The 26,028-nt window shown below is 38.5% G+C and overlaps 1 protein-coding gene across 3 annotated transcripts in view; it reads left to right on the top strand.

Annotated features, from left to right (window-relative positions):
- Positions 1 to 26,028, top strand: part of LOC128017683 (lymphoid enhancer-binding factor 1) — a 39,583-nt gene that overhangs the window by 5,673 nt on the left and 7,882 nt on the right. Inside the window, exons 4-10 of one of the 3 annotated variants that reach the window (XM_052603124.1) lie at positions 17,780 to 17,912; positions 19,975 to 20,068; positions 20,419 to 20,538; positions 21,177 to 21,339; positions 21,952 to 22,059; positions 24,321 to 24,369; positions 25,402 to 25,442. In XM_052603124.1, the coding sequence (XP_052459084.1) occupies positions 17,780 to 17,912; positions 19,975 to 20,068; positions 20,419 to 20,538; positions 21,177 to 21,339; positions 21,952 to 22,059; positions 24,321 to 24,369; positions 25,402 to 25,436 (702 nt within the window). In that variant the 3' untranslated portion in view covers positions 25,437 to 25,442. The remainder of the gene's footprint in view (positions 1 to 17,779; positions 17,913 to 19,974; positions 20,069 to 20,418; positions 20,539 to 21,176; positions 21,340 to 21,951; positions 22,060 to 24,320; positions 24,370 to 25,401; positions 25,443 to 26,028) is intronic. The other 2 variants (XM_052603132.1, XM_052603134.1) reach the window with 2 other exon arrangements.

Raw genomic sequence — 26,028 nt, 5'->3', positions numbered from 1 at the left:
AGAGATTTCACACAGCTGGATCTTCTACTCTCAATCTGTCAGTTTTTGCACCATTCAAAGAAACTACATTTCCCAGCAGCCCTTGTGTGTGGTTTTTGTAACAATATTTGTGAACCACATTTTACTGCGTTTTAATAGTTTTCAGTAATATTGTTCTTTACATCATAATCTGCATTAATAAACTCACCCATAAGTCTCCCTGGCGCTCTTAGCACATACTTGAAACATGTATCATACCGTCTTTTAATGAAGGCAAGCAAAGTGCGCCGCCCCCACACATGGGTGATAAGGGGTAAACAAGTAGCCGTATCATCTGCTGAGAAGGTCTGAACACCAGCATGGTCTAGACCTCGCAGATTCGGCAGCCTACGGCCCCTTTGAAGTCCACTGGTACAGACCCAGGGTTTTGAAACAGAGGGCCATTGATACTGTGTTTACATCGGCTGGTTACCACAGCCATATTGAATCCATGTGTTGGATGTATGAAGCAAAAAGGCTGGCAGTGTTATTAGGTGATTTTTGAAAGGTTTGCCTCCATGGGGCATTTCACCACCCTGACCCACTGAAATGTGTTAATTGAAACGTCTTCATAGTAGGAGACTCCACAAACTCTGAAGTTCTGGAGGGAATGTCTAAATTAAATTTGGTCTTGTGTGTATTCAAGCAGTGCATTTGTTTTTGTTTTATCTTGGCTTTGCCTACACTCACACATATATGTGATTTATAAAAAAAATTGTATTATGCAATGTCAGGTTTATTAGACAACCATATACCTTATATATACTACAAATTGTATGTTATTTTTGGACAATGAGTGCTATTTCTTGATCTTTTTATGCTCCGCTATTATGCAAACTATCGGTAGCACCTGCTGAGATGTTCATGAGGGCACACGCAAGTGAAGTGCAACGTTGTGTTTTGTCTTTGCGCCACAGTTGTCATCACTTTTCCTGCATGTTATGTCTCAGGGCCTGACTGTGACCTCAATCACCCTCCAGCGGCCTCTTTAAGCCCTGCTTTATTTTGATAATAGTAGCTGTCGCTCTCGTCCCAGTTTTGGTTGTTTTTCTTGTACACTTATTTATTGATGTTTTTTAACTCCTTTTCATTTAATGTTTGTTGCTTTATTTTGCGTATTCTCATTCCCAGTGTCAGTGAAAGCTTGTTTAGTCTCAGATGACCCAAAATCCCCATGTTTTTCTCATTTTACAATTGTTTGTTTGAGAAGCGACATTAGATGCAAGTCAGTAACCGTCTTCTATCAAATCACGCTAATTGGATAACTGTTGGAGATTGCGTAGTATTGGTAGTTTTTGTGCTGTAGCAGTCTTGTCAAACAGTCATCATCTCAAGAGAAATTCGTCAGTGACAGTGATTGAAAGAAACCGCGTTTTTTAGCGTACATGCATGCATCTCTGAACTTCATTTGCACTGCTTTCCACTGATCAATAGAGGCTCTGTGTCACTAGGTTCACGGTTTTCATATTTTTCTGAAGCTCATTATATTTTTTATTTTTATTTTTTTGCCGGGTTGTGTGTGTGGGAGTAAAGGAGCTTCACATGCTCTGTGGATCAGACTCCACTGAAATATTCATGCTCCCTGGTGTAGGAGTTTGTTAAAGGGTTTCTCTGAGTTACAGTACAAAAGATGGCTTGCCATCAGGCTTTATTAGCAAGGCTGTTTAATGTATGTGTAGATTCAACCTCTTTTCCCCCCCCTTTCTCATGTGCACTCACTCCCTCTCTTTGTGTTGCACATCAAATCATCCCTCTGACTTTCTATTTCTCATAGTCAGTCAACTCATGTTTGCAGCGGATGGGAAGGGAGAGCTTTGCTATCAGCTCTTTTTGTGTGGTCTCGGCCATAAAAAACACCCTGTTCTTTGAATGTGAAAAGAGCCTGTCTTAAATTTTTGGGAAACTCATAAAAGTTTGTCGCTCCTTTCAAATCTGCCGCAGAATTGAAAACAAATGCTTCCTTTTTTCATCTGCCTTTATACTGGCCAATTATGGAGTTGTGAAAATAAAAATCACACTGTCAAATCTCTCCTGCTCCCTCTTCTCCTCTTTTACTCTTTTCTTTACCCAGCTTTTTCATTTTAACTTCGCTCTCTTTGATTTCTCTCCTTCGCTAACTTGCTTTTTGTCTTTTTTTTTCTGTCTTCCCTTCTCACTCATTTGTGTTGAAGGTGTGCGTGTGTGCGTTGGGGGGGATCAGTGATGTCAAAGTCAAAACCGAGTGCATTAAGAAAACTAGTGAAATGCAATCCAGCTGCAATCCGACATGACGCTGGAAAAAGGGGGCTGTGGAGCAGAGAGCTGCGGCGTATTCCCAGGGCGCACAACTGCTCGCGGCCTTGGCTTTGATCTCTTCAAAGCCTTCTGCCTCCTACTAGATGAAGAGTCTTGGCTTCGTTTCGTGAGCGCTGGAGAGAGAGAGAGAAAAGGGGAGGGTGAGCGAGGGATGGTGTGGGGAATTAGAGGGGGTTGTTGTGCATAGGAAAGGATGAGGATGGGGGGGGGGGTGCAAATGGAGATGGGAAACGTAAAAGAAAAATGACCAAGATACACTGAAAGAGGGTGGCAAGAAGTTAAAGGTGTCCTTTTGCCCTATTCAGGCCGAAATCAATCAGATCATGGGAGTAATTACATGTAATTCAGCACAAGTCTCAGAGGGTTTTGTTACCTGAGGTACTCTGACCCCAGAAACGGAGCCGAGGCCGGGAAGGGAAGGGTGGGCCGGTGGAGGGAGGGAGGTGTTGAAAAGCAGGCTGCCCTGTTGCCGTCCAGCAGAGCAGAAAATGGGAGCACAATGCAGTGATTACCCTTGCAGATGTCCCCATATTTATGTCGGCGATGTTTTGGTGGCGTGGGCGGTGGAATTGTTATGGAGCTAACGAGGCCCAGCTATTGTAGTGGAGCGTGTGCCCATTTCTGCCCCATCAGCAACCCCAACCTCCAGGCTTTCCCACATTAGACTGTAACGAGGTGGCTATCCCGCCCATGGAGGTGTCCAATTTGTGAAAAATACACTTGCTTAAGCTGATTGCAACAGAAACACATTATGGGTGGAGCTTTTCAGTGACTGACAGAGCGGGGTGTCCTGTAGCCGGTGTGATTGCAATATATAGTCTACATAATATCATTGTATAAGGACCAAAGAGATCTGCACAAAATTGCGAAAATTATTTTTAATACATGTATGTTTATAATATATCAATTTATATAAACATCAATTAAATATATATATATTTTTTAAATTGCTGAAATTAAATGTTATATATGTATGTTTATAATAATAAAATTATTAAAGACACAATATTGATGTTTTTACTGTATTTTGAATCAAATAAATGCAGCCTTAAGGATAAAGATATGCTGTTACATACTGAATATATACTATTTAATACTCCATTCTTTTTTGTTTTTTCACCATTTTTATAAATTTATGTTCATGCTAGCAACATGATAATGGATTTTTGACAATATCTGGTATGTCTTTTTTTTTTTTTTATACTCATTTTGGCCAACTCGGAATATAATGACAGAATAGCGTACGCAGTTTTCATCCAGCAGATACACTCCAAAATGTTGCTATGGTTGATGCGGAGAGACACAGAGGAGACAAATTGTTAAATTCGTTATTCTTCTTTGTGTACAAAAGGTATTCTCTTCGCTTCATTACATTACGGTTGATCCACTGATGGCAGATGGACTATTCTGATTATGTCTTTCATACTTTTCTGGACTTTGACCGTGTAATTTTCTTGGCAGTTAATGGAATGGCCACAAGCTTCCCGGTTTTCATCCAAAATATCTTAAATTGTGTTTCAAAGACGAACAAAGGTTTTACAATTTTGGAACGACATAGGGGGACAGTGATTAAAGACAACTGAGTGGGCATTAGGACCCCGGGGAATCCTCTGCTGCTGCTGCCACTGCACTTGATATTATGGTTTTCGCTATCACACACATTTCACAGATTAAATGCAGTGATCCAAAACAGTCAATCTAATCATCATTCAGATAAAACTTTGCTTTAATAATGAGCCACACTGTTGATGTGATCTAATCACTAGCACAACCTGAGCAAATGTTAGTTAATGTATTCCACTTATCGGCAAGACGTATCTGCATAATTTTTCATATTGTGCCAATGCCGATATGTACATTTAAAGCCATTATCGGCCGATTCTGATATCAGTGATAATATTATGCATCTCTAGTTCACGCTAAGATCATGGTTTACACAAACTACCAGTGCCCCTCATGTCAGCCTATTGTTAATAAGGTTCATTAGACAAATTGACTGCTCTGCCTCTTTGATCTGATCTATCATCTCTGAGTCTGTCCTTCTGCATTACTGTTCCTGACCTCCACAGACCTGCACTGGGATGATGTTTTTTTTCCCCTAACACAAATTGATTTGAACCCATGTGGAGCGTTCATTTATTACTGTAGGGCCATTCACAAATATATAGAGCCTCTGAAATGAGTCTTTTCGGTATTTTAAGGACATCTGCTATTATTCACCCCCTGTTTTGTTGTATGATATGCTTTCTCTTTCTCAAATAAATTCTGGGTACGGATGTGAGACCTGAGATGAGTAGCACTTTGTTTACTTTCCTCGGTTGTTTGATGCTGGATGATGAAACCTATAAAAATACTCTGCAAGACTGCATTTGCTCGTCTTTGCCTTTGTGCCTCATACTAACTCCTCTCAACCGCTGGTTATTAACTGCATCTGTGCCTCCCAAAGGATGTGCATAGGTAATAATAAAATTCAGTTTACAGATGCTGATGCTGGGCCTGTGAAAAAGTCTGGACACACTTAATGGAGTTTGTTTCTCATGATCTTAAAAACTTTTGATCTGAAGCTTTATGCTTAAATGCTTAAAATGTTTTTGTAGATAATTGGTCTAGTTGATGTGAAATACCTTTGGGAAGTTATCAACCTGTGGAGTGTGACCTTCTGTACATCATCTAAACAGTACTTTAGAATTAGAAACTTTTGTGTTTTTCTACTTTTGTTAATTGTATAAAAAATGAAAAGAAAACCGATAGAATACAAAAAGATTAGAAAGCTAGTTTGATTTTTTTTTTTTTTTTAAAGAATAGAATTAGAATAGTGAGTGTTAAAGTTAGAGAGTCAAATAAAGATGGAAGAGATGTGTTTTAACCGATTTTTGAAGAAGACTAAGGACTCCCTGTCTGGATTGAGTTGGGGAGGTCATTCCACCAGGAGAGAACATTTTAACATGTAAAAATTTAACATACTGTATTTAATTTTTTTTTTTTTCTTAAGAAGTAAACTAGCTCACAGGTGATCCCCCCCAAATCTAAATATATTCTGACTGGCTGTGATTTGTGTAGCACATTGTGGAGTTTCAGGATTTCGTAGCTTTTGGAAAGCTCCATCCAGGAAGCATCTGTCTCGTACCTTAATGGTATAATCATATTCCAGCAGAATGCGCTGAGATGTTTACCTGGTCTTTGATCAATATTTAGGTATCTGAGATGGCATACATCCATGGAAAATGGTGCTCAGGCTGCTTATGCATTATGGATTTAGTTTGCAATTATTAGAGCTATTTTGAGAAGTAACCTCACTGCATTAGACTGACTGACTGTTTCTCAGCTTGATCTGTATCTACACAACCAAGATGTGATGTTAGTCATGAACTCATTCTGAAATTGAACATGAATTCAAAACTTCTTGGAAATCTGATTATTGCAGCACATGACACCTTTATGTACACTTCAGTTTTTCCATCTGGCATTTAATGGACAATGCACCCAGTCCCAACCCAAGGGTTAGGCTAATTTTCCTGAATCTTCATCAAACAAAAGCCAGTTTTCTTCTGGTTGACCCAGAACTTGGATCGGTTCCCTCTCCTATCCTATTATCTCAGAGAGTCAGGAAAACAAAGACCTTGTGCGCGTTTGCATACTCCTCCACCGTGTCTCGCCTTGTTTGCACACAGCCCATGTTTTGTTTGCTTTAGTTGGGACAATAGTCACAAAAGTATCGAACAGGGGGAGGTCCCCGTCCTGCGTGTGAGTCGACTTTTAAGAGCTCGTTGAAGTGCTCCCTAGTCATGCGTGGGTTGGGAAAAGTCATTTGTTCTCCGGGGATTATTGTGTGTGTGTGTGTGTGTGTGTGTGTGTGCTCTCAGACTGAGGGTTTTCACTGGCTGATGCTAAATTGAAAAGCAGTTGTGTTGAGGTTAACTAGCTAATTCCCTAACAATGTGGGGAGGCCACATTTATATAAGAGGTTTGTGCGTAATGCAGTATTGTCCTACCTACAAGCAAAACAAAGCGACAAAGGCTTTATGTGATAAAAGAGTGAAGATGTAGGGTTGTTACAATTGATCCCGCGGTCTTATTGAGATGTATTCAGTCTTGAATCTGTCAGAACAGGTTTGGATTTCTTGCACCCTTTGAGAAATATGTTTACTTTAAAGTATCTCTGCAAACAGAGACAATTTCTGTGTCTTGTCTGGGTATATTTCAAATAAATAGTAAGAAAGTGATCTCCGGAAATAACTGGAAGTTATTATTTTTTATTCTGTGGAAACAGTGATGCCTCAAATCACACAGTCTTTTGAGGACACGTGTGCTGTTATTTTTCTTTCTTAGTGATTAGACTTCATTTTAAATTAAACCAATATTTAATAAGCCTGTAATAAAGAGGGACCTGAGTTATATGTAGTCACCAGATATTCATAGATATGTGTGTGTGTGTGTGTGTGTGTGTGTATTTGTATGTTTTTATATATATATATATATATATATAAATTTTTTTTTATGCTTAAACTTTTCCCGTTTAATTCAATGTGTTGCCTGTAATTTTTTTGTAATGATTTGTTAAATTTACTGTCCGCTTCTGTCCATATTTTTTCAATGTGTGTGTGAATGCTATAAGCTGCACACTAGGAATTGCACTTTTCACAATTAAACATAACAATATGATTGTGATATAGAATTGGGTTTATTAAGACACTGCACTATTCCTTTCATTGAATTCTATCCATATGCATGGAAATTCTGGAGCCCAGACATACGAGCTATTGTTTTATTCCAGACTTAAATTTTAGTGAACTGAGAGCTGCACATTTGTAGGAGGTGAAGATGCGTCACTAATAGAAGATTGATATATCTCGCTGAATTAAAAGAACACAAACTTTAAAGCTGCAGCGTTGCAGGTTGTATGTTTTTGCTATTTATTTGTTTGTTATTTGGGCTTTAAAGATGCCGCAGAGCATGATATCATAAGAAGAACTTTAGTGTGCTTAAAGTCTAGTGCAAACGCCTTTTAATGGAGACCTCTGTCTGTGCATGCAACTATTGACTGTTTACGACGTGTGCAGAGCAGAAAGCCACATCTTCTGCTATGTTAATTTGCTTTCAATCGGTGTAGACTTCAGTCTCTTTCCCACCCTCCCCCTGCTCCGCTTCCTCTTTTCTTCTCATCTCAATCCCTAACTCTGGGCCGTAAAGCTCAGGCTTTGTTGCTGTGAGTGTGAAACTAGGTCAATACCCGGCATCTGAAGTAGCTCCATTCAGCATAGCCACTCTGATGTTGCAGGTACAGTTTGTGAGCTCACACGTTTACACGCTCACACGGTAACAAACACACGTGTAGCAGCGTATCACCGCTTTACTCAAACACTAACCTGAGCCTCCTGCCCTGCAGCGAGAGACAGAGAGGGAGCGGATTGTTCCACCCCTCCATCACAAGTTCCCCTGCAGGTCTCATTCTCCCCTCGCCGCAAGTTCTTCCCAAATCCAGAGTGGCAGCCATTTATGTGCCGTATACCTGTGTGAATGTGCCAGTAAAGCACCGTCTGCACATGCCAGACAAATCCCACATCTTCAAATGCCTGCTTAAAAATGACTCTGGAACTTGACATATCTCTCTCTCTCTTTTCTCCTGCTGCTCCATTTTTATTTTTGTAGTAGAAGAAACTAGTTTTTTTATATTCTGAGAAAAACAAAATGTTTTGGAGCCGATCACCCATGATTATAGGTGGTTTTTGGTAATTGCTTTGCATGTGCTAAGGTATTCTGAGCTAATCTAAACTAGCACAGCAATCTGAAAAGTTGAAATGGCTAAACAATCCGCTCTCTCCCTCTCCCTCATCTGTTTAGTTGTGCATTTATTGAATGAGCACCGTGCGATGTCCGAACTGATTGCACTGCATTTTACGTATTCACTGTATTTTATGTAAAATCATTTTCTATTTATAACTGTTTTAAATTCCTTTAAGTACATTTTTAAATAATTTCCAAAGTTTTAAAATTGCTTGTTTTTATTTTTGTTATTTATTTCTTCATGATTATTTTACTTTCTTTTGTGAAGCACTTTGAATTAACAATGTGTACGAAATGTGCTATATAAATAAACTTGCCTTGCATAAATTATTTTTTTAATACATTTTTAATTACTTTTTATTTTATTGTATTTTTATATATTATTTATATATTATATTAATGTAGTAAAATACATTTAAATATAATTCTAATATTTTTAAAATAAATATAATATATAAATAATATATAAAAATACAATAATTTTAAATACAATTATTTGAAATTATTTTAATAAAATAAAAAAGATGAAATAAACCAAGATACAATTTTCAAATGAAAAATATTCAATCTTTTACTCTACTCTGATTTGATCAGTAGCCTAAGAAAGCGCCCCTACTATACGTTTGCAAAAAAAAACCTGTAGTCCTTTCATTTGTGCTTTGCTTTTGAGCTGCTGCTTTTCTGTTGTTTGTCAAGGTAGCACTAGCATGCAATTGGCCAGTTTGATTATGTTGGAGAATCGGCCTTCCATAAATAACCGAATGAGAGCGAGAGCTGGCGCAGTATGAAAGCAAAGAATAAACAAGTGTTCATTCATATGCTTTCTGCACTTCCAACAAGGTTGTGTGGATCATGGATGCATGTGTTTGGCATGTAGGCACCGGGCTGGTGTATGTGACTGTGTGTTTATGTCAGAATGCATGCTAATGGCACGTTGTCTGTGTATTTGGTCAGTGGACGGCATGCTGACCACTGACCGCTCCACTCCAGTGTAATGTTTGACCTTTCAGTGACGCTTTGAAGTGACCAGGTCCTGCCGTGAGAATGAGCCCTGCATAAACCACAAGGTGAACGTGCAGCGTGATGTTGAGAAACCTTGCGAAACCTTTATATAACCTCCACACAATGCAGAAAACCAATCAGCAACTTTTGAATATTTCTGTTGTAAAAGTGCAGTCTGTCGATTATTATCAAAAACTTAAACTCAACGCTTTTCACTTTTCGGTTAGTCCTGTGTTGTATGTTAGGAAGCGTCCTTGTTGCCTTATTGTCTTGATGAATATTGTATTTATTCTCAATGAGCTTTAAATCCCTGGTCCATGCATTACCTCAGGTTGGCGCAGTTCCAACGCTTATGTATCACATTTGTGTTTGTTTTATGGTTCACATCTGTCAGAATGTAGCACTGCCTTTGCCGTTGATGTGGTTTTCTGGGGCATTAATGGGAGAGATGTTTGATGTTCTGCCGCTCTGCTTGCCTTTTGCAGATGACAGCTGGTGCACTGCTGTCAAATTTCTTAATGCCATACTTTGAACTTAAGCTAGCACATGGATCAAAGTAGGTAAAGCTAAATAATAATAATAATAATAATAATAATAATAATAATAATAATAATAATAGTAATTATTTTAAAAATTACTTCTACTACTACTACTACTTCTACTACTACTATTGGAAATTATTATGTTCACAAAATATGCATTTATTAAAAATAATTCAAAATAATAATATAATTTGTTTTATTGAGATAATTTTGCCCTCTTTGTAAAGTTTTTTTTATCTTATGTAAAAATACAAAAGGAGATTAAATGTTTTTCTTATATTTATTCATTTTGTTTTATTTTTTATTCATTTATTTTTTCAGTACTACAACAATCATCATGTTCAATTATTTTATTATAAGTTTTTTTTTTGTTTTTTTTGTAGGTGTAACTTACCAGTGTTCATCCCTAAGAATTATTAAAATAAGGTGTCTCTTGCTCTCTCTCTCTCTTTTTAAGCCTTTAGGGCAGGCTTTCCTCTACCTCTCGCTCTCTCCATCTTCACTTCCTTCTCTTGTTTGTATCGTTACCTTGGGCATGTGCCATGAGAGCGCTTCATTAATTGGGTCTGGTTACATTAAGCCCCAGAGCTGACAGGCCGTCCTGCCAATATCACATTCCATTAATAACCTGCCGCTCTAGACTGGGGCCTCTCTTTATGTACTGGGGTTGCTCACTTACTGGGGCTTTAAAGGGCCAATATATCGAACTGAGTGGGCACTGTGTGTGTGTGTGTGTGTGTGTGTTCATCTTTGTTGTTTAAAGGTCATGAATTCCTACCAATGGGATGAGAGCATGAATGTGAGTATGAACACCTGGCTGTGTGTGTGTGTGTGTGTGTGTGTGGGCGATAATTGTTTTGGCTGATAGTACAGGGTGTGTTTCTATTCAGAACCGTACTGTCTTTTGTGCAGTGTTTCAATAGTCAAAACTTAAAGCAAATCACAACTTTTTTTTTTCTTTTTTTTTTTTTTCTTGTACAGTAATTTAAAGGATTTTTTTGGGTTAAATCTAGGATATCGTTGTGTCAGTTTACAGCAGAAGATAATTCCTAAACTAATTTTATATTATTGATAATTCATTCAATTTAAACTCAGTCTGCAATTTATTTCTTTATTTACTCTGATTCTATAAACTTTAATTCTGTTTGTATTTTTGCATTTGAAAGTTAGTTGCCTTTCTCGTACAGTGCTTTAAGGGAATTTACAAGGTTGAATATAAGTTACATTTGAGTGAATGTCAGCTTACTGTGGAAAATAATTTCAACTCATTCCTTTTATCATCACTATTACAATACACACTGTTTCCAAAGTATAGCCAGAAGACTTAAGCATAATGCTGAGATGGACTACATGAGACAAAGAATTATGATCTAATCGTTTACTGGATCTTAACTATCCAAAGTTATATCTAATATTTCAACTTTTGCTTTATAAAAACAAAGGATTATAGTGGTAATTATGCTAAAATTGCTTAGTGTGGACTACTGAACCGAGAACAACCTGACTTGTTTGAACTCACCTGTCCTTGCATCTTTAGTTTGCTTTTATTCATGTGCTGGCATCTCTCTGTTTCTCGTAGGTAAACAGTGTGAATGGATTTCACCTAGATTTGTAGCTGAATGGCAATCTGTCGTTAGTGCTTAAGTTGCCAACTCTTCAAATGTTTCCAAAACACCTCTCGCTCTTTCACACAGTCGCTTTATTGTAGCCGCGGGCATGAGGAGTCCTCATTGCATATAAATTACAGTAGAGGGAAGCGATTATTATAAAACAACCCCCTCCCCTCCCCAACACCATGGAAATGAGATAATTGAGTGGAGGACAAAGGGCTGGTGGTGTGAAGAAAATGCTTTTTGGTAAAATTGACTATGTTTTGGGCAACATAGGCTGATTGGAAAAATGCACTTCTACCAGCATTTTTGCAAAACTCCAAATTTGTCTGTACATCCAATTTAATGCAGTTTTCATTGGGAATAAACACTACTGGCAATAAAATATCAACAACTTATATTCCTTTTCACACACATCATGATTCAGGTCAGATTATTTTAGAATGATTCCTTGCACAATACTGTTATAACCTCGCATAACACTTGCCATAGTGAATGATTTATAAACTAATACATTTTGATGTTGGCATCAAGTACTCCAAACATTATATACATACACTCACCTAAAGGATTAATAGGAACACCATACTAATACTGTGTTTGACCCCCTTTCGCCTTCAGAACTGCCTTAATTCTACGTGGCATTGATTCAACAAGGTGCTGAAAGCATTCTTTAGAAATGTTGGCCATATTGATATGATAGCATCTTGCAGTTGATGGAGATTTGTGGGATGCACATCCAGGGCACGAAGCTCCCATTCCACCACATCCCAAAGATGCTCTATTGGGTTGAGATCTGGTGACTGTGGGGGCTATTTTAGTACGGTGAACTCATAGTCATGTTCAAGAAACCAATTTGAAATGATTCGAGCTTTGTGACATGGTCCATTATCCTGCTGGAAGTAAGCATCAGAGGATGGGTACATGGTGGTCATAAAGGGATGGACACGGTCAGAAACAATGCTCAGGTGGGCCGTGGCATTTAAACGAGGCCCAGTTGGCACTAGGGGCCTAAAGTGTGCCAAGAAAACATCCCCCTCACCATTACACCACCACCAGCCTGCACAGTGGTAACAAGGCATGATGGATCCATGTTCTCATTCTGTTTCAGCCAAATTCTGACTCTACCATCAGAATGTCTCAACAGAAATCCAGACTCATCAGACCAGGCAACGTTTTTCCAGTCTTCAACTGTCCAATTTTGGTGAGCTCGTGCACATTGTAGCCTCTTTTTCCTATTTGTAGTGGAGATGAGTGGTACCCGGTGGGGTCTTCTGCTGTTGTAGCCCATCCACCTCAAGGTTGTGCGTGTTGTGGCTTCACAAATGCTTTGCTGCATACCTCGGTTGTAACGAGTGGTTATTTCAGTCAAAGTTGCTCTTCTTTCAGCTTGAATCAGTCGGGCCATTCTCCTCTGACCTCTAGCATCAACAAGGCATTTCCGCCCACAGGACTGCCGCATACTGGATGTTTCTCCCTTTTCACAACATTCTTTGTAAACCCTAGAAATGGTTGTGTGTGAAAATCCCAGCAACTGAGCAGGTTGTAAAATACTCAGACCGGCCCGTCTGGCACCAACAACCATGCCACACTCAAAATTGCTTACCGTATATTTCGGACTATAAGTCGCACCTAAGTGTAAGTCACATCAGTCCAAAAATACGTCATGACGAGGAAAAAAAACATATTTAAGTCGCACTGGACTATAAGTCGCATTTATTTAGAACCAAGAACCAAGAGAAAACATTACCGTCTACACCGAGGGCACTCTATGTGTTCAGTGTAGACTACAGGAGCACAGAGCAGCATAGAGCGCCCTCTGCCGGCTGGAGACGTTAATGTTTTCTCTTGGTTCATTTCTCTTGATTCATGTCAAATTAATTTTGATAAATAAGTCGCACCTGACTATAAGTCGCAGGACCAGCCAAACTATGAAAAAAAAGTGTGACTTATAGTCCGGAAAATACGGTAAATCACCTTTCTTTCCGATTCTGACATTCAGTTTGGAGTTAAGGAGATTGTCTTGACCAGGATCACACCCCTAAATGCATTGAAGCAACTGCCATGTGATTGGTTGATTATATAATTGAAGGGATGAGAAAGTGAACAGGTGTTCCTAATAATCCTTCAGGTGAGTGTGTGTATGTACACACACACACGTGTGTGTGTGTATATATATATATATATATATATATATATATATATATATATATATATATATATATATATATATATATATATATATATATATATATATATATATATGTGTATATATATATATATGTGTATATATATATATATGTGTATATATATATGTGTGTATATATATATATATGTGTGTATATGTAGATGTGGCTTTTCTGATGTAGTAAACTAGCTCGGTATCACACCTGGTACAACATTGCATTTGCGACACGAAACGCTCTGTTGTGAATCTTGTGAAACAAGTCATGGTAAAAGAGCTCAAACAGTTGTAGAAGCAAGTTAAAATATCATGGTTTCTGTAATCCAATGCACTCTCTCTCATTTTCTTTTGTTAACGCTATTAGTTAGGTTTAGTGTAGGTGGTACGTGATTTTACTAACATGATAGAGGGATTAGCTTTATAAGCACCACTCACCAATTAATTTCTGAACTGCTGCAATATATACAACAACCAATGTAATGAAATGTAACCAAGTTCACATAAATCAATTTAAGATAAAACGCTTTTAGTGCCACTCGCTGGACATTTCCCCTTTAAAGCAAAACTTTCTGCAAAATGATATTACGTGCAAGAAGCAATGTAATATAATTTTGCAGAAATGTTGCCACAGGCACTTTTTTTTTTCTCCCAGTGAGCCTGGGTTGGTTTTGGGAAGGAAAGCAGAGGGTGCTTGGATAACAGAGCTGATTTTAGGTTAGGAAAGTCATGTGTGGATGGTTAAACTCTTTCTGGGAAAATTCAGAAAAGGGTTACCAGCTGGACATCAGCATTTCGTGCTGATTGGTTGAAGTTGCGGTGCTGTCATGAAGAGGTTGTTGAACTGAACAGTGTTCATTTTGTCTCCCAACTCCCAATTTTTCTATTTCATGAAATCTAGCTTTTCCGTCTTTCCTCTCGATTTTCTGCAGGCCCTCAGTCAGCTTGAGTTCTCCACAATGAAATTTCTTTTAAAACCACATCTGAGGGGCTCTAGAAGCAGGCTTGGCCAGACCTGCTTATAAAATCCTAAATGGACATGCTTCTTTTCAATCGGCACCGCCTCTCTGCAAATATGAATAGAAGGACCTAAGCCTATTATTTTTCTTCATAATAAAAGAGAGAACGGGGGAGGTAAGCCCATGCTCTATCCTGCCACCCTGGCCTGTGAAATCTCTGAAAGATCTTTGGGGATAAATCGCTATGGCACCATCTGACCCGGGTTCCTGTGGTCAGCTGGGGTGTCCAGCCACTTCCTGGACGGGTTGTGTGAAAGTGCTTTTAATTTAAAGTCATTGAGCCGGGGTTGGGAACAGGGTGGTGCATCCCGTCATCTCAAACCACCTGGAAGGATTTGAATGGCCTTGAGTGGTGGTGATTCACCCTGCCTGACTTTTATTTAAGACCACAGAAAGCCAAAAGCACCAAACCCTCTCTACGTTTATTAAAAGCAACCATATTTTTGGAAAGCCGAATGTATTTTAAATTTGACATTTTATTTTTTCCGGAAAAGTGGATCCCTTTTGAGGTTGTGCCTCGGGGACCCCTGCAAATTGGCACAGCAGTTTCGAGGTTCCCTGCTGGAATTGTAGCCTCATGCAATGCGCCAAGATGGCAGTTTATTAAGAAGTTGAGAGAAATGGGCTCTGACAGCTGCGACTGAGAGGACCTAAAAGAGGCCCAGATCGAATGAGGTGGAACGCAAAGTGCCAGCTCTCACTTTCCATGGCTGCCGTTAAGTCGAGGACCCCGTATTGACATACTGGAGAGTTGTGGTGTCTTTTGTATGATGCTTGCGTGGATTCCTTAACTCAAACTGTTTTAAGTTTTTCCTCCACTCCTCTGTATCTCTTTTCTCCTTTACTCTGAGACAGAGACTAGGGGCTTAAATGAAAAATATGCCTGCCTCTTATCTCTCTCCCAGAGGAAAAGCCAATAAGAGCTAAGAGGCATAAAATGAAGAGAGGGTAAGGATGCTATCATGCAGTCTTCCAGTGAGGGCCTTTTTCAGTAGCTACTGCCCCCCAGTCACATATTTGTAATGAGGCAGAGTCAGGGATAAGGTTTCCTTGAGGCAGGATAAGACCCTTTTAAAAACTACTCGTCCAGATTAGCCATCACCTCTATACAAGAGTCGAACCGTATTTAAACCACATACTGGACTCAACTATTTATAGGCCCCTTTAATAATAATAATATAAAAGGTATTTTTTTGCTTTTGAAACCTTAAAGCAGATGTTTTTAATTAAGTTTATTTTTTTCTGAATAACATTAAAAACTATTATTTTCTGTTCTATTCTATTCCCCAGTTTCATGTTAAGCATGTGATTTTACCTGGTCTTATCATACAAATAATCATCGGCTCAACAGTGTCAGTCAACATTTTTGTGGCACAGAATCTGACCCATCATAATTTTTGTCAGTCTGGCTCATGAATATTAATTAGGTACATAACATTCACCTGGTACCAATGGCAAGTTTGTTCACTTGGCTGCAGATGGGACCGGATGGCAGCGGCTTGTTCTTGGTCTCAAAACGGATATTTCAGCTGGATGCAATTTGTTTTCTTTGCACTGAAGTAAAGTTTTTAAAATATGTTTAAGTTATCATTACCCAAAAAGCAGGATGGAATAACCTTTGAAAAGTGGTTCATTATAATCGCTGCTACACCCCTACTTGATTTTGCCAAAAACGACATGCTCCTGGATCAACATCCATGTTGGTCTTGGAACAACATTCCCAACATACTTTAGGGATTCGCTTAGGGCTTGGGGTTTGAATAACATTATCAACCTAACATTTGCTTTGGTTTTATAGGGTTCGGATTAGGGATAGGGTTAGGCCTATGTTTGTTTTTCAAAGGATCCAGGAGCTTGTCATACATCCTGTCATTTTTTAAAGCATTTAGTAATTTACAATTGTGTATCATCAGCTTCCACGCAAGAATCCCAAAAATGCTTTGGAAAATGTAGGTCCTTCTGATGCGTTTGTAAATCCAAGTGTTGTCGAAAGTTATCAAAGCTCAGATCTTTCCAGAGAATGCCATCCCTATCACCGTCTCCCCTCTCTCGGCTTCTGTCCTGTGTCTGAGAGACCCCAAAATAACCCACACTCCTCCCGCCCCGTGGTTTTACAGCAGTACGTCTGCCGAGGAAATGGCACCCTACACCTGCCTCTCTGGCCAATTAGCTGGTCGGAAACCGCAACCTTTGCTCCCAAATTAGGACCGACTGCTCGTTCGTGCCTGTGGGATTTTGCCTGTGGCACGGGTGGGCCACTTCTTACCCGTCTCGCCTCTCTCGCAAGTTCTGCGGTTCAACATTCAATACAGCTTAACCTTATGCACTTTTCTCTCTGAGTTTTTGTTTTTGCATTTAGATGGATTTCATAGGACATTTTAATATATATATATATATATATATATTATTTTTTTTTTTTTTTTTTTTTTTTTTTTTTTTTTTTTCTAAATGCTTATGGTTTGAAGTCCTCCTGGGAAGTTCCCACTCGTGAACAAATGTGATGTGTGTTCAAGTGACTTTGGTCAGAATAAATCAGATTTATTAAGTACTTTTTTTCTTTTCCTTTTTTTTATTTATAGTTTTCATATTCATAGGTTTTAATTTTGTCATATTGTAAATATTTATGTAGTGTTATAAATTTAGTACATCAAGTTAAACTAATTGAAAATGAGTTTTTTTTAAAAAATTATTTATTTATTTTTTCTATCATTGTTTTAATGCTTCAGTTTAGTTAGTTAGTAGAGTTTAGCATTTACAATATTTTGCACATATCTCATGAATACACAATTTTAGACCTAAGACAGAAATCTGTAGGCCAGGTAAAGGAGAAGCTCACCAATTATCTGAAAAATTGCTCCATGTTCTTGAACACTGTGTACTTGATGTGCTTTCGTGGTGTGCTGAGCATTGCTTTGTGAGTCAGATCTGTGTGTGTGTGTGTGTGTGTGTCGAGTCCGCTGCTGACGTGATTAACCCTGCTTAGTTCCACCGCAGACGGTCGGGGCTCTGTAATGAACTCCCTTATTCACTGGCTAATGATTCCCTTTGATCTTCAGCCCCGAGACCTCTGGTCTGCCTCTGCCCTGTGGCGTTCCCTCCCTCCCTCCCTGTTTCTCATTCTCTCCTCCTCTAACCCACACTCTGTCTCTCCCAACCCCCTTCTTTATTCATTAGTTTCTGCCCCAAAATACTGCAGTACACAATCCACATCTCATCATTGGTGAGATGATCGACTTTGGTGGCTCATTGCCCATTTTTTCTTATTCTGAATGCCTCGGTCACATGTGATGTTTTTACAACATCAGTATTTCCCTCTGTGTTTTGCAGTCAAACAAGGTGCCGGTGGTCCAGCCGTCCCATGCCGTTCACCCCCTTACCCCTCTGATCACATACAGTGATGAGCACTTCGCACCCGGCCCACACTCGGGACATCACCCACAGGACATCAACTCCAAGCAAGGTAAACACATTCAGACTGCACAAACACAGTACAGTTCATTGCAAATTATTAAAGTCATTTAATACCACAGTTTAGAAACTATGACTTAAAGACAGGAAACAGAAAGTCCTGCCTCCAGTCACGTCTGATTTTCAGGGGAATCAATGTGCAAAGTTGAATATTTTTATTTGAGTAAATTACCATAAACAAAATGGCATTACCTTTAACTAAAAATATTTGAAATGCATTTTATTAGTAAAACAGTATTTTCAGTGGTGAATTATGTAGATTTTATTATTTGGGATTTGACTGAATTGAAATGTAGGCTCTGATATTATTGGTCAATATTTTTTTTCTTTTTTCAATCTTTTTGGTTGCATCCACAGAAATGAGCAGATTGTTGAATAACAAAGAAAGCTATTATTATTATTTATAATTTTATAAATATTCTAAAAACAAAGGAAACCCAGATGCAATAAGGGTCAAAATGTATTCAATTTTATTTTGTCCATTTAAAGGGGCATTTCTTTTTACCCAAAATTGAAAAATCTGTATTTTTCCTACACCCTTACGTCTTTCCAAACCAGTATGACTTTCTTCTGTGAAGTATACTATAATATTTATATATATATATGATATCAGTAGAGTGGAAGTCAATGGTGACCAAAAATGGATGGTTACCAAAATTTTCCAAAATAATCTTTTGTGTTCCACAGAAGAACTAAATGCTGGATTAGATAGACATGAGGCTGACAGAATGTTTATTTTTGCTGAACTTTTCCTTTCCTTCCGTCTGTTTCTATGTGTTGTAATGCTATTTCCTGGTGTTTTAAGCACTCTTCCTCCATTATCACTGATCCGAGGAGACATGAACTTTATAAACTAACAGCTCACTCTGACTAGAACCCTCTTTTCCCCAAGTCTGTGTAAAGAACTGAGGTTAAAGTTTAAAAGGGCTGGAGAGATTTTTGGCTGGCGTTGTTGCACGCGAACCCAACTCCATATGTGCCGCTTCCGGCTAAAGCTCACCTCTGTGGCGACCGCTGAGGGAGAGGGCAGGCAGGATGTGATGAATCGGAGGAGGTCTGGAGAGCTATAAATAGCCTGAATGAGACTGCACGCCACGAGCAGATTGGCCAGTGATCCGAAACTTGCTCTGTTTTCATACACAAACACAAACATGGAGTCACATATTCATCACACATAATACACTGAGGGTGGAATTGAAAATAATACACTTACATGAAGAAAATGTGAGAGAGTATATGGAATATATGTGGAGTGTTTCATGATTTAATTCTTTCATTTAGCACAGAAAGTCAACATTAAATCAAAATAGACCCTGTTTACCACTTAAATACACATTCCTGTTTCTACTGTGCACAAGAGTTCATCTTGAAATCTTTCATCAAACCCTGCCTCTTGAACAACTTTCCTTTTCCGCTGATGTCACCCAGGCTGTGCAGAAGGAGAAATTTATGTTAGCCAGTAGTTAACACTGTAATTCAATGCCCATTTTAGTCCTTAACTGTAACAGACTGCGCAATTTAAACTCCATGTGAAACAATGGAGAGAGAAATGATGAGTTGGAGATGCAGGGGTTGTTTTTAAACTGCATGTTCTTGCTGTGTGTGTGTGTGTGTGTGTGTGTGTGTGTATATATCCCCTAGTGGTTTGTTATCGTACATGGATGCCCCTTTGACAGTTTAATTTAGCCCTAGGGCCTTACTTCGCTCACTTACTTTTTCCCTCCTTGATTTAAGTCTTTATACACAAACAAAGTCTTGACCTTGGTGCAAATGTGTGTATATATGAGCGTGTATGCGTGTGTTTGGAGTGAAGTTGAGAAGCTTAGTACTGTAGGCCAACAGACATCCATAAGCAGCGTGAATCATATCAGCAGGGCTTATTAGAACAGCGCAAAAGCATTCCTAATTATCCCATGATCCGCTTATGCACCGCTCCGGACCGTAGGGCCCAACTGTGCAGCCCACATTGACGCCACAGTGCTGCTCTCCAGATGTGTCTATCGAACACTAACACACACCTATGTCGTTTTCTCATCCTCTTCTCTATTCTGAAGCAGGTATGCCTAGGCATCATCCTGGACCGGACATTCCCAATTTCTACTCCCTTTCCCCTGGGGGAGTTGGACAGATGACCCCTCCTCTGGGATGGTGAGTGCACACATGGCCAAACTGATTACAAATAAAAGATTTGCATGATTATGTCAAATTATGATATCACAATTTACATTGAATGATGTTTATACCATTGTTTGCAACTGCATGTCATATTTTTATATGAAAGTGAACAAGCTAAAAACACTCTAACTGAAAAACTTTGTGCTTTTCTATAGTATTATGTCAAATGTCAACTATACATCAGATTGTTTTTTTTTCCTTTAAATTAAAATCAAATAAAAATATGAATGGTATTATGGTGTTATACTAAAACTAAAAGCAAAACAATGGAAAAACCCATGAAGATAACATGTAGAAAAACTCAGATTATGTTTTGCTCTCAGGTTCTCTCATCATATGGTACCAGGCCCTCCTGGACCCCATGCCACGGGAATCCCGCATCCCGCCATTGTTAACCCACAGGTGAAACATGAACCACAGCACGAAACCGACCTGATGCACATGTGAGTATCCAATTCAGTAAGCTGCTAGCATCCTACAGCATGCTAAAAATACAGTCTATGCATTTATGTTCCCTGATAGCACATATTTACACTGCTTTCATTACTGGCATATATATATATATATATATTATATATTATATATATATATATTTTTTTTTATATGTATTTATTTTATTATTTTTTTATTTATTCAGACAAATATGTATAGAAATGTATTACTGGCCATTTATCAGTTATTTTTATTATTTAGTTCTGATTTTGACCAGACATGCAAATACCTTGAGGTATTAGGTCCAGGTCACCAATGGGAGCGAAATGCTGGGAGTTGTAGGGCTTGGGAGTCATAGAGTTGGAGGGAATATGAAGGTTTGGTTGCCATTACTGGTGAGGTCATCTCTTTGCATGAAAGCACCCAACTGGACATAATTAAAAGCCACTGCGAACTTTTCGGCACTGGCTCCCAGATTGTTCTCTCATGCAGCCTTCTGAATCAGACATTCAGCGCTCTCACACTTCATGGCGTCGCTGTGGCAGCGCTTTCACACCACCCCTTAGCATTTCCCCCTTTGTATTTCCACATATCACTTAATAATCCTTCCTTGTCTTTTTTTAACTGTTTCCTCCTCTTGTTTCTCCAGGAAACCTCAGCATGAGCAGAGAAAAGAGCAGGAGCCCAAAAGACCTCACATTAAGAAACCCCTTAACGCTTTCATGCTGTATATGAAAGAGATGCGTGCCAATGTGGTGGCTGAATGCACGCTGAAGGAGAGCGCCGCGATCAATCAGATCCTCGGGCGGAGGGTACGTATCTGATTCACGGGTCACTTGCACCATGAGACCTCCTTCACAAAGGGGTCTATTGTAATTAGCACTTTTGTCTAACTCAATTTAACAAGTACACCAACCAACACACAAGCTGACAGCTCAGAAATTCGGGCAGGTAGGATCTTTAACCGAGTATGTTCCTCCATTTTGGAATTGGAAAAAGAGGAACCATTAAACATTTAATGCTTTAACCAAAGCCTCTGTGGTTAGAGGCGGCTAGCCACAGCAAAGGACCGTTTTGCGGCAGTGTGGGGTAATTGCACCCTGACATGGTTTGAAGTAAAGCGCCGCTAAATTGGAACCAGTGTTTTGATATGAAATCAAAGTTTTGTGTTTTTTTTTTTTCTTTTCCCTTCTCTCATCGCTGCATATGTTAATCTCTTCGTCATGTTCCATTCCACCCCCAGGCACGCGTGCACATGCACTCACACACATTTGCACGCACACACACACACATGCAACTTTTGAGAGTTAACAAGGATTTTTAGCCAAATGCCAGCACGCGTCTCTTTGGAAGGAACTTAAAAGTGCATGTCAGTAATTGACTACTTTCCCCCCCTCTCTCTAATCTCCCTCTGCACTGAACAGTGGCATGCTTTATCTCGGGAAGAGCAAGCAAAGTATTATGAATTAGCCCGCAAGGAACGGCAGCTCCATATGCAGCTTTACCCAGGATGGTCTGCCAGAGACAATTATGTAAGTGTCCACACTAACACACTGCCTGAGAGTAAGAGTTGTGTCATGTGTTGATTGCATGTAAGTAAATATAATGCTTGTCTTTTAAAGTGAAAGTTTATGCATATCTACTACTGTTGATGACATGATTCACAAGACTTTGTTTGCTTAGTAGACCAAATGTTAATCTTATAAAAAAACTTGTTAAAGGGGTTGTTCTGTCAGGAAAGTCTAAAGGCCTATTCACATGAAGTCTGAAGGGACTGAATGATACTGCAACGTATTAACTGTTATAGAACAAAATAATCACAAGTTAGATGCTAACATTTCTCTGAAACCTGAATCAAAGGGACAGTTCACCCAAAAATTTAAATCCTGTCATAATTTGTTGACACTCCACTTGTTCCAGACCTGTATGAGTTATTTTCTTCTGTTGCACACAAAAGTAAGATACTTTGAAGAATGTACTGTAGGTAACCGAACAGTTGACGGTAGCCATTGACTTTGATAGTATTTTATTTTTCCATACTATGGAAGTCAGTGCCTACCATCATGTGTTTAGTTTAGAGTAAATGATGACAACATTTTGGGCTGAACTATCCCTTTAATCAATGATTTGTTGTATTTGTTCTTTTAAAAAATACACTGGACTTCATTCATGAAACATAATCAGCACAGAATTGAGTAAATTGCTCACAAAAACTTAAACTGTTGCATTGAATGTAACTGTTGGCAAACAGTTTGTTGATTTAAAGAATTCATTCTACTTGGGTTTCATAAGTGTTTCCGATACACAGACTGCATCTCTTTAAACTGTTTTTTAAAAAAAACTTTGTGTAAGATGTTGCATTGACAGGGATACTTTACTATGGTTTTATGACTGATTTACATGTATTTGTTCTGATTAAGTTTCATAAATGTGCAGGAGAAACCAGAGCAGAATGAATTTGTGTAAACTCTCCATGAAAATATTCTTGCACAAATTGTTGCATTGCACAAATTCACGCACTGAATCATGAAACAAAAGTGGAACAAATTTGTGTAAATGTATAATACTTCTTCGTAAATTCCATAAAATGTGACCGTTTCAGAATGATTGATTTTATGAACCACTTACACAATTTGTTCTGATTGTTTCATAAACAAGGCTCAGAAACATGAACATTTCTGTATTACAAGAAATTGTTTGTAAAAAATTTTCTTATGTAAATTGTTGTGTCATGATAAATTACTATTATTTTTTTTCATTTCTGTTCTGCTTACAGTACATGAATATCAGTTACATCTTATTATTAGCATTTTTTTATGCCAAACAATTTTGGAAATGATGTGAATGGCCATTAAAAGCTTCCACTGTTTGGAATAGTAACTGCCTTCAGTGTTGCTCCTGAGCTCTTACAGCTGTCACACACTAAACCTCATTAAGAAAAAGGTTTTCCATGTTGCTAACCATTTACTCAATATTATGAAATTTATACAATTATTCCTTTAGTTTATACAAACGCGGCAGATATCAAGGCAGTTAGCTTGTAGAATTCACATCTCAAATATATGTTGTGATGACAACTATGGACGCCTAAGTTTCTACCGACATAAATCTGACTCAGTATGAAGTGCCAGGATGTGCTGCTAAAACTAAAACCTGGCTTTCACACTAATCACCAAATGGAAAGGCAACAGGGCTGAAAAGAAATACTTCAAAGGCAGATGAACTTTCATCTCCACTTATATATTAGTGGTGGGAGCACACTTGTATTTATTAGTGCGAAGGATTCTGAGCGTATCCCTGCTCCGTCATAGACATTTCTACTGCTCTGGGCTTCTTGGTTCTGTCAGCCAGAGCTAGAATACACAGATTAGTGACTGAATAAGTGGATTATCAGACTTTACAGCAGGCAACCAAAGCGTGGTTCATATTGGACTGCAAAATGACAGTGCGGCGCTATCTATACCTATAGTCATCCTGCCAGGGGATTTTGGGTAAGCTACCAATCCTAAAGCAGTCCAGACTTCTCACTCTAGAAGTAGTGTTTGTCATGTCAATTGGAGCTTGGGCAGATCTTTTTTTCTTGTTTAACTTTCTGATTGGTGATTAGACCATGAAATCGAGAAGAATTAAGAGTATAGGAGCTTTATTTTATACAGTTTTATAAATCCAGAAGAATTTAGGATTTAAGAATTAAAATAATTTGATTTTTTTTTTTTTTTATCACTTTATAAATGGCAGAAATGTCACGTGCTTCTGTGATGACGCTTTTAATAGTCCTCTGGTTATTTTATAGGGAAAGAAAAAGAAGCGGAAGAGGGAAAAGATCCAGGAACCTGCTTCAGGTAAGACTCCTAAACCTTCTAACTCTTGCTTCATTAATGTATGCACTTAACTAGCTTTATGTGGCTTAGTTTGTGAATATGGTGGTAAGCAGTTAATGTTGGGATACCGCATTTTTCAATACGCATTTACACAAGTTTCAGTCATAAAAGGATGTTTTCATAGTCAACAAGAACATTTATGAATTCAAGTCTTTGGTGGTTGAATGAAAATCCACAAGTCATGCGGTTTTACTGTTCTGTATATTTCTTTAATCTGTAAAGTTTGCAACATTTATGAACAGTACACCCCCACCCCACCATTCCATCTTTCCATCTTCTCCTCACAAGTTTAAGTCTTTAGGATTAGTCTGTTTTTAAAATCCACGTTTCCGACAGGGCTTCTAACTTTGCTGACTATTTACCCTTTTATAAATGCATTATTAGTGATGTGTACTTGTACTTCTGATGATTCAATATACAGTAAATAATGCGCAAAGTCTAGACGATTTAATTTAGAGTTGTGTATAATGGACCAGTTAAAGGAACAGCTCTCACACAAAAATGAAAATTCTGGCTTCATTTACACTCACTCATGATTTTCCAAAAGGATATGACTTTTTTTTTCTTTTATGGAACATGAAAGGTGAATTTTTGAGGAATGAGTACTAAGGCTGTAAAACTACCAAATGACAAACAATGCTGTAAAACTCTCCTTAATGTGTCACTATGACTCATTTGTGAGCAAATAATTTCAATCGCTTAATCCAATTCACAGGAATCAACCTGAATGATTCGTTCAGCACATTATTCAGAATTTCTCCCTTTATGTTCAGTGAAAGAAAGAAAATCAAGGTTTGAAAGGAGATTAGAATGAGTAAATGATAACAGAATGTTCATTATCGGATGAAATGTTCCTTTAATGGAAAATGTTGATATGTTAAATAGGCCAGCAAATTCTGTTTGTTAGCCCTACATTGACAACTAAGACCAGAGATGGACTTAGGTGTTATTTGGAGGCACATCCTGGTCATTAAAAGCTACAATTTCCTACAGGTACAGGCCAGAGAATGAAAACGGCGTACATCTGAACAATGGTAAGAGCCTCTTCCATACATCTGGTCTGATTGAGTCATGATGTGGTAAACTCCCGATTTTCTAATGTGGTTCTTAGCAATCTGGAAAAATATGAGACTAATCCTAAAGGCCCACGTTGAGTTCACCAATCCACCATTCACTGTTGTATTGCGAAAACTGTTGTTTGCATCCCATGCTTTTGCGCTAATGTTAAAGGGCTTCCACTTCCGAAACATACTGATGAATTGTTGGGACGAGTCATTTTTCTTTCCTTACTCTAAGAACTCCATTACATTCCTTTTCCTGTAGACTGATGTGTGGTTTATGGCATTGGGTGGCGCATTAGTAGTTTCAGAATACCATTGCTTTTTATCAAGAACAGTTTGCAAGCATACCAATTGTTTAAAAGATCACAGAACAGTGTGATCTTGACAAAGTCAGCTCAGAAAAACAAGTCCACGCTATCAGGTTTCTTTCTTCATTCATTTCTTCCATCTTTAACATTTGGCATGCAGCATCAGCATACAGTCCTGTGGCTCGCGGCCATGTTGAACTGGTGCATTTTCAGTTTTTCGAGAACGTTCTGAAACTGGGATGGTATTGAAA

Source organism: Carassius gibelio, chromosome A1 (assembly GCF_023724105.1).
Source record: "Carassius gibelio isolate Cgi1373 ecotype wild population from Czech Republic chromosome A1, carGib1.2-hapl.c, whole genome shotgun sequence".
In the NCBI taxonomy this organism is placed as follows: domain Eukaryota; kingdom Metazoa; phylum Chordata; class Actinopteri; order Cypriniformes; family Cyprinidae; genus Carassius; species Carassius gibelio.
The sequence above is the reverse complement of the archived record's forward strand: the minus strand, read 5'-3'. Positions and strand labels throughout refer to the sequence as shown.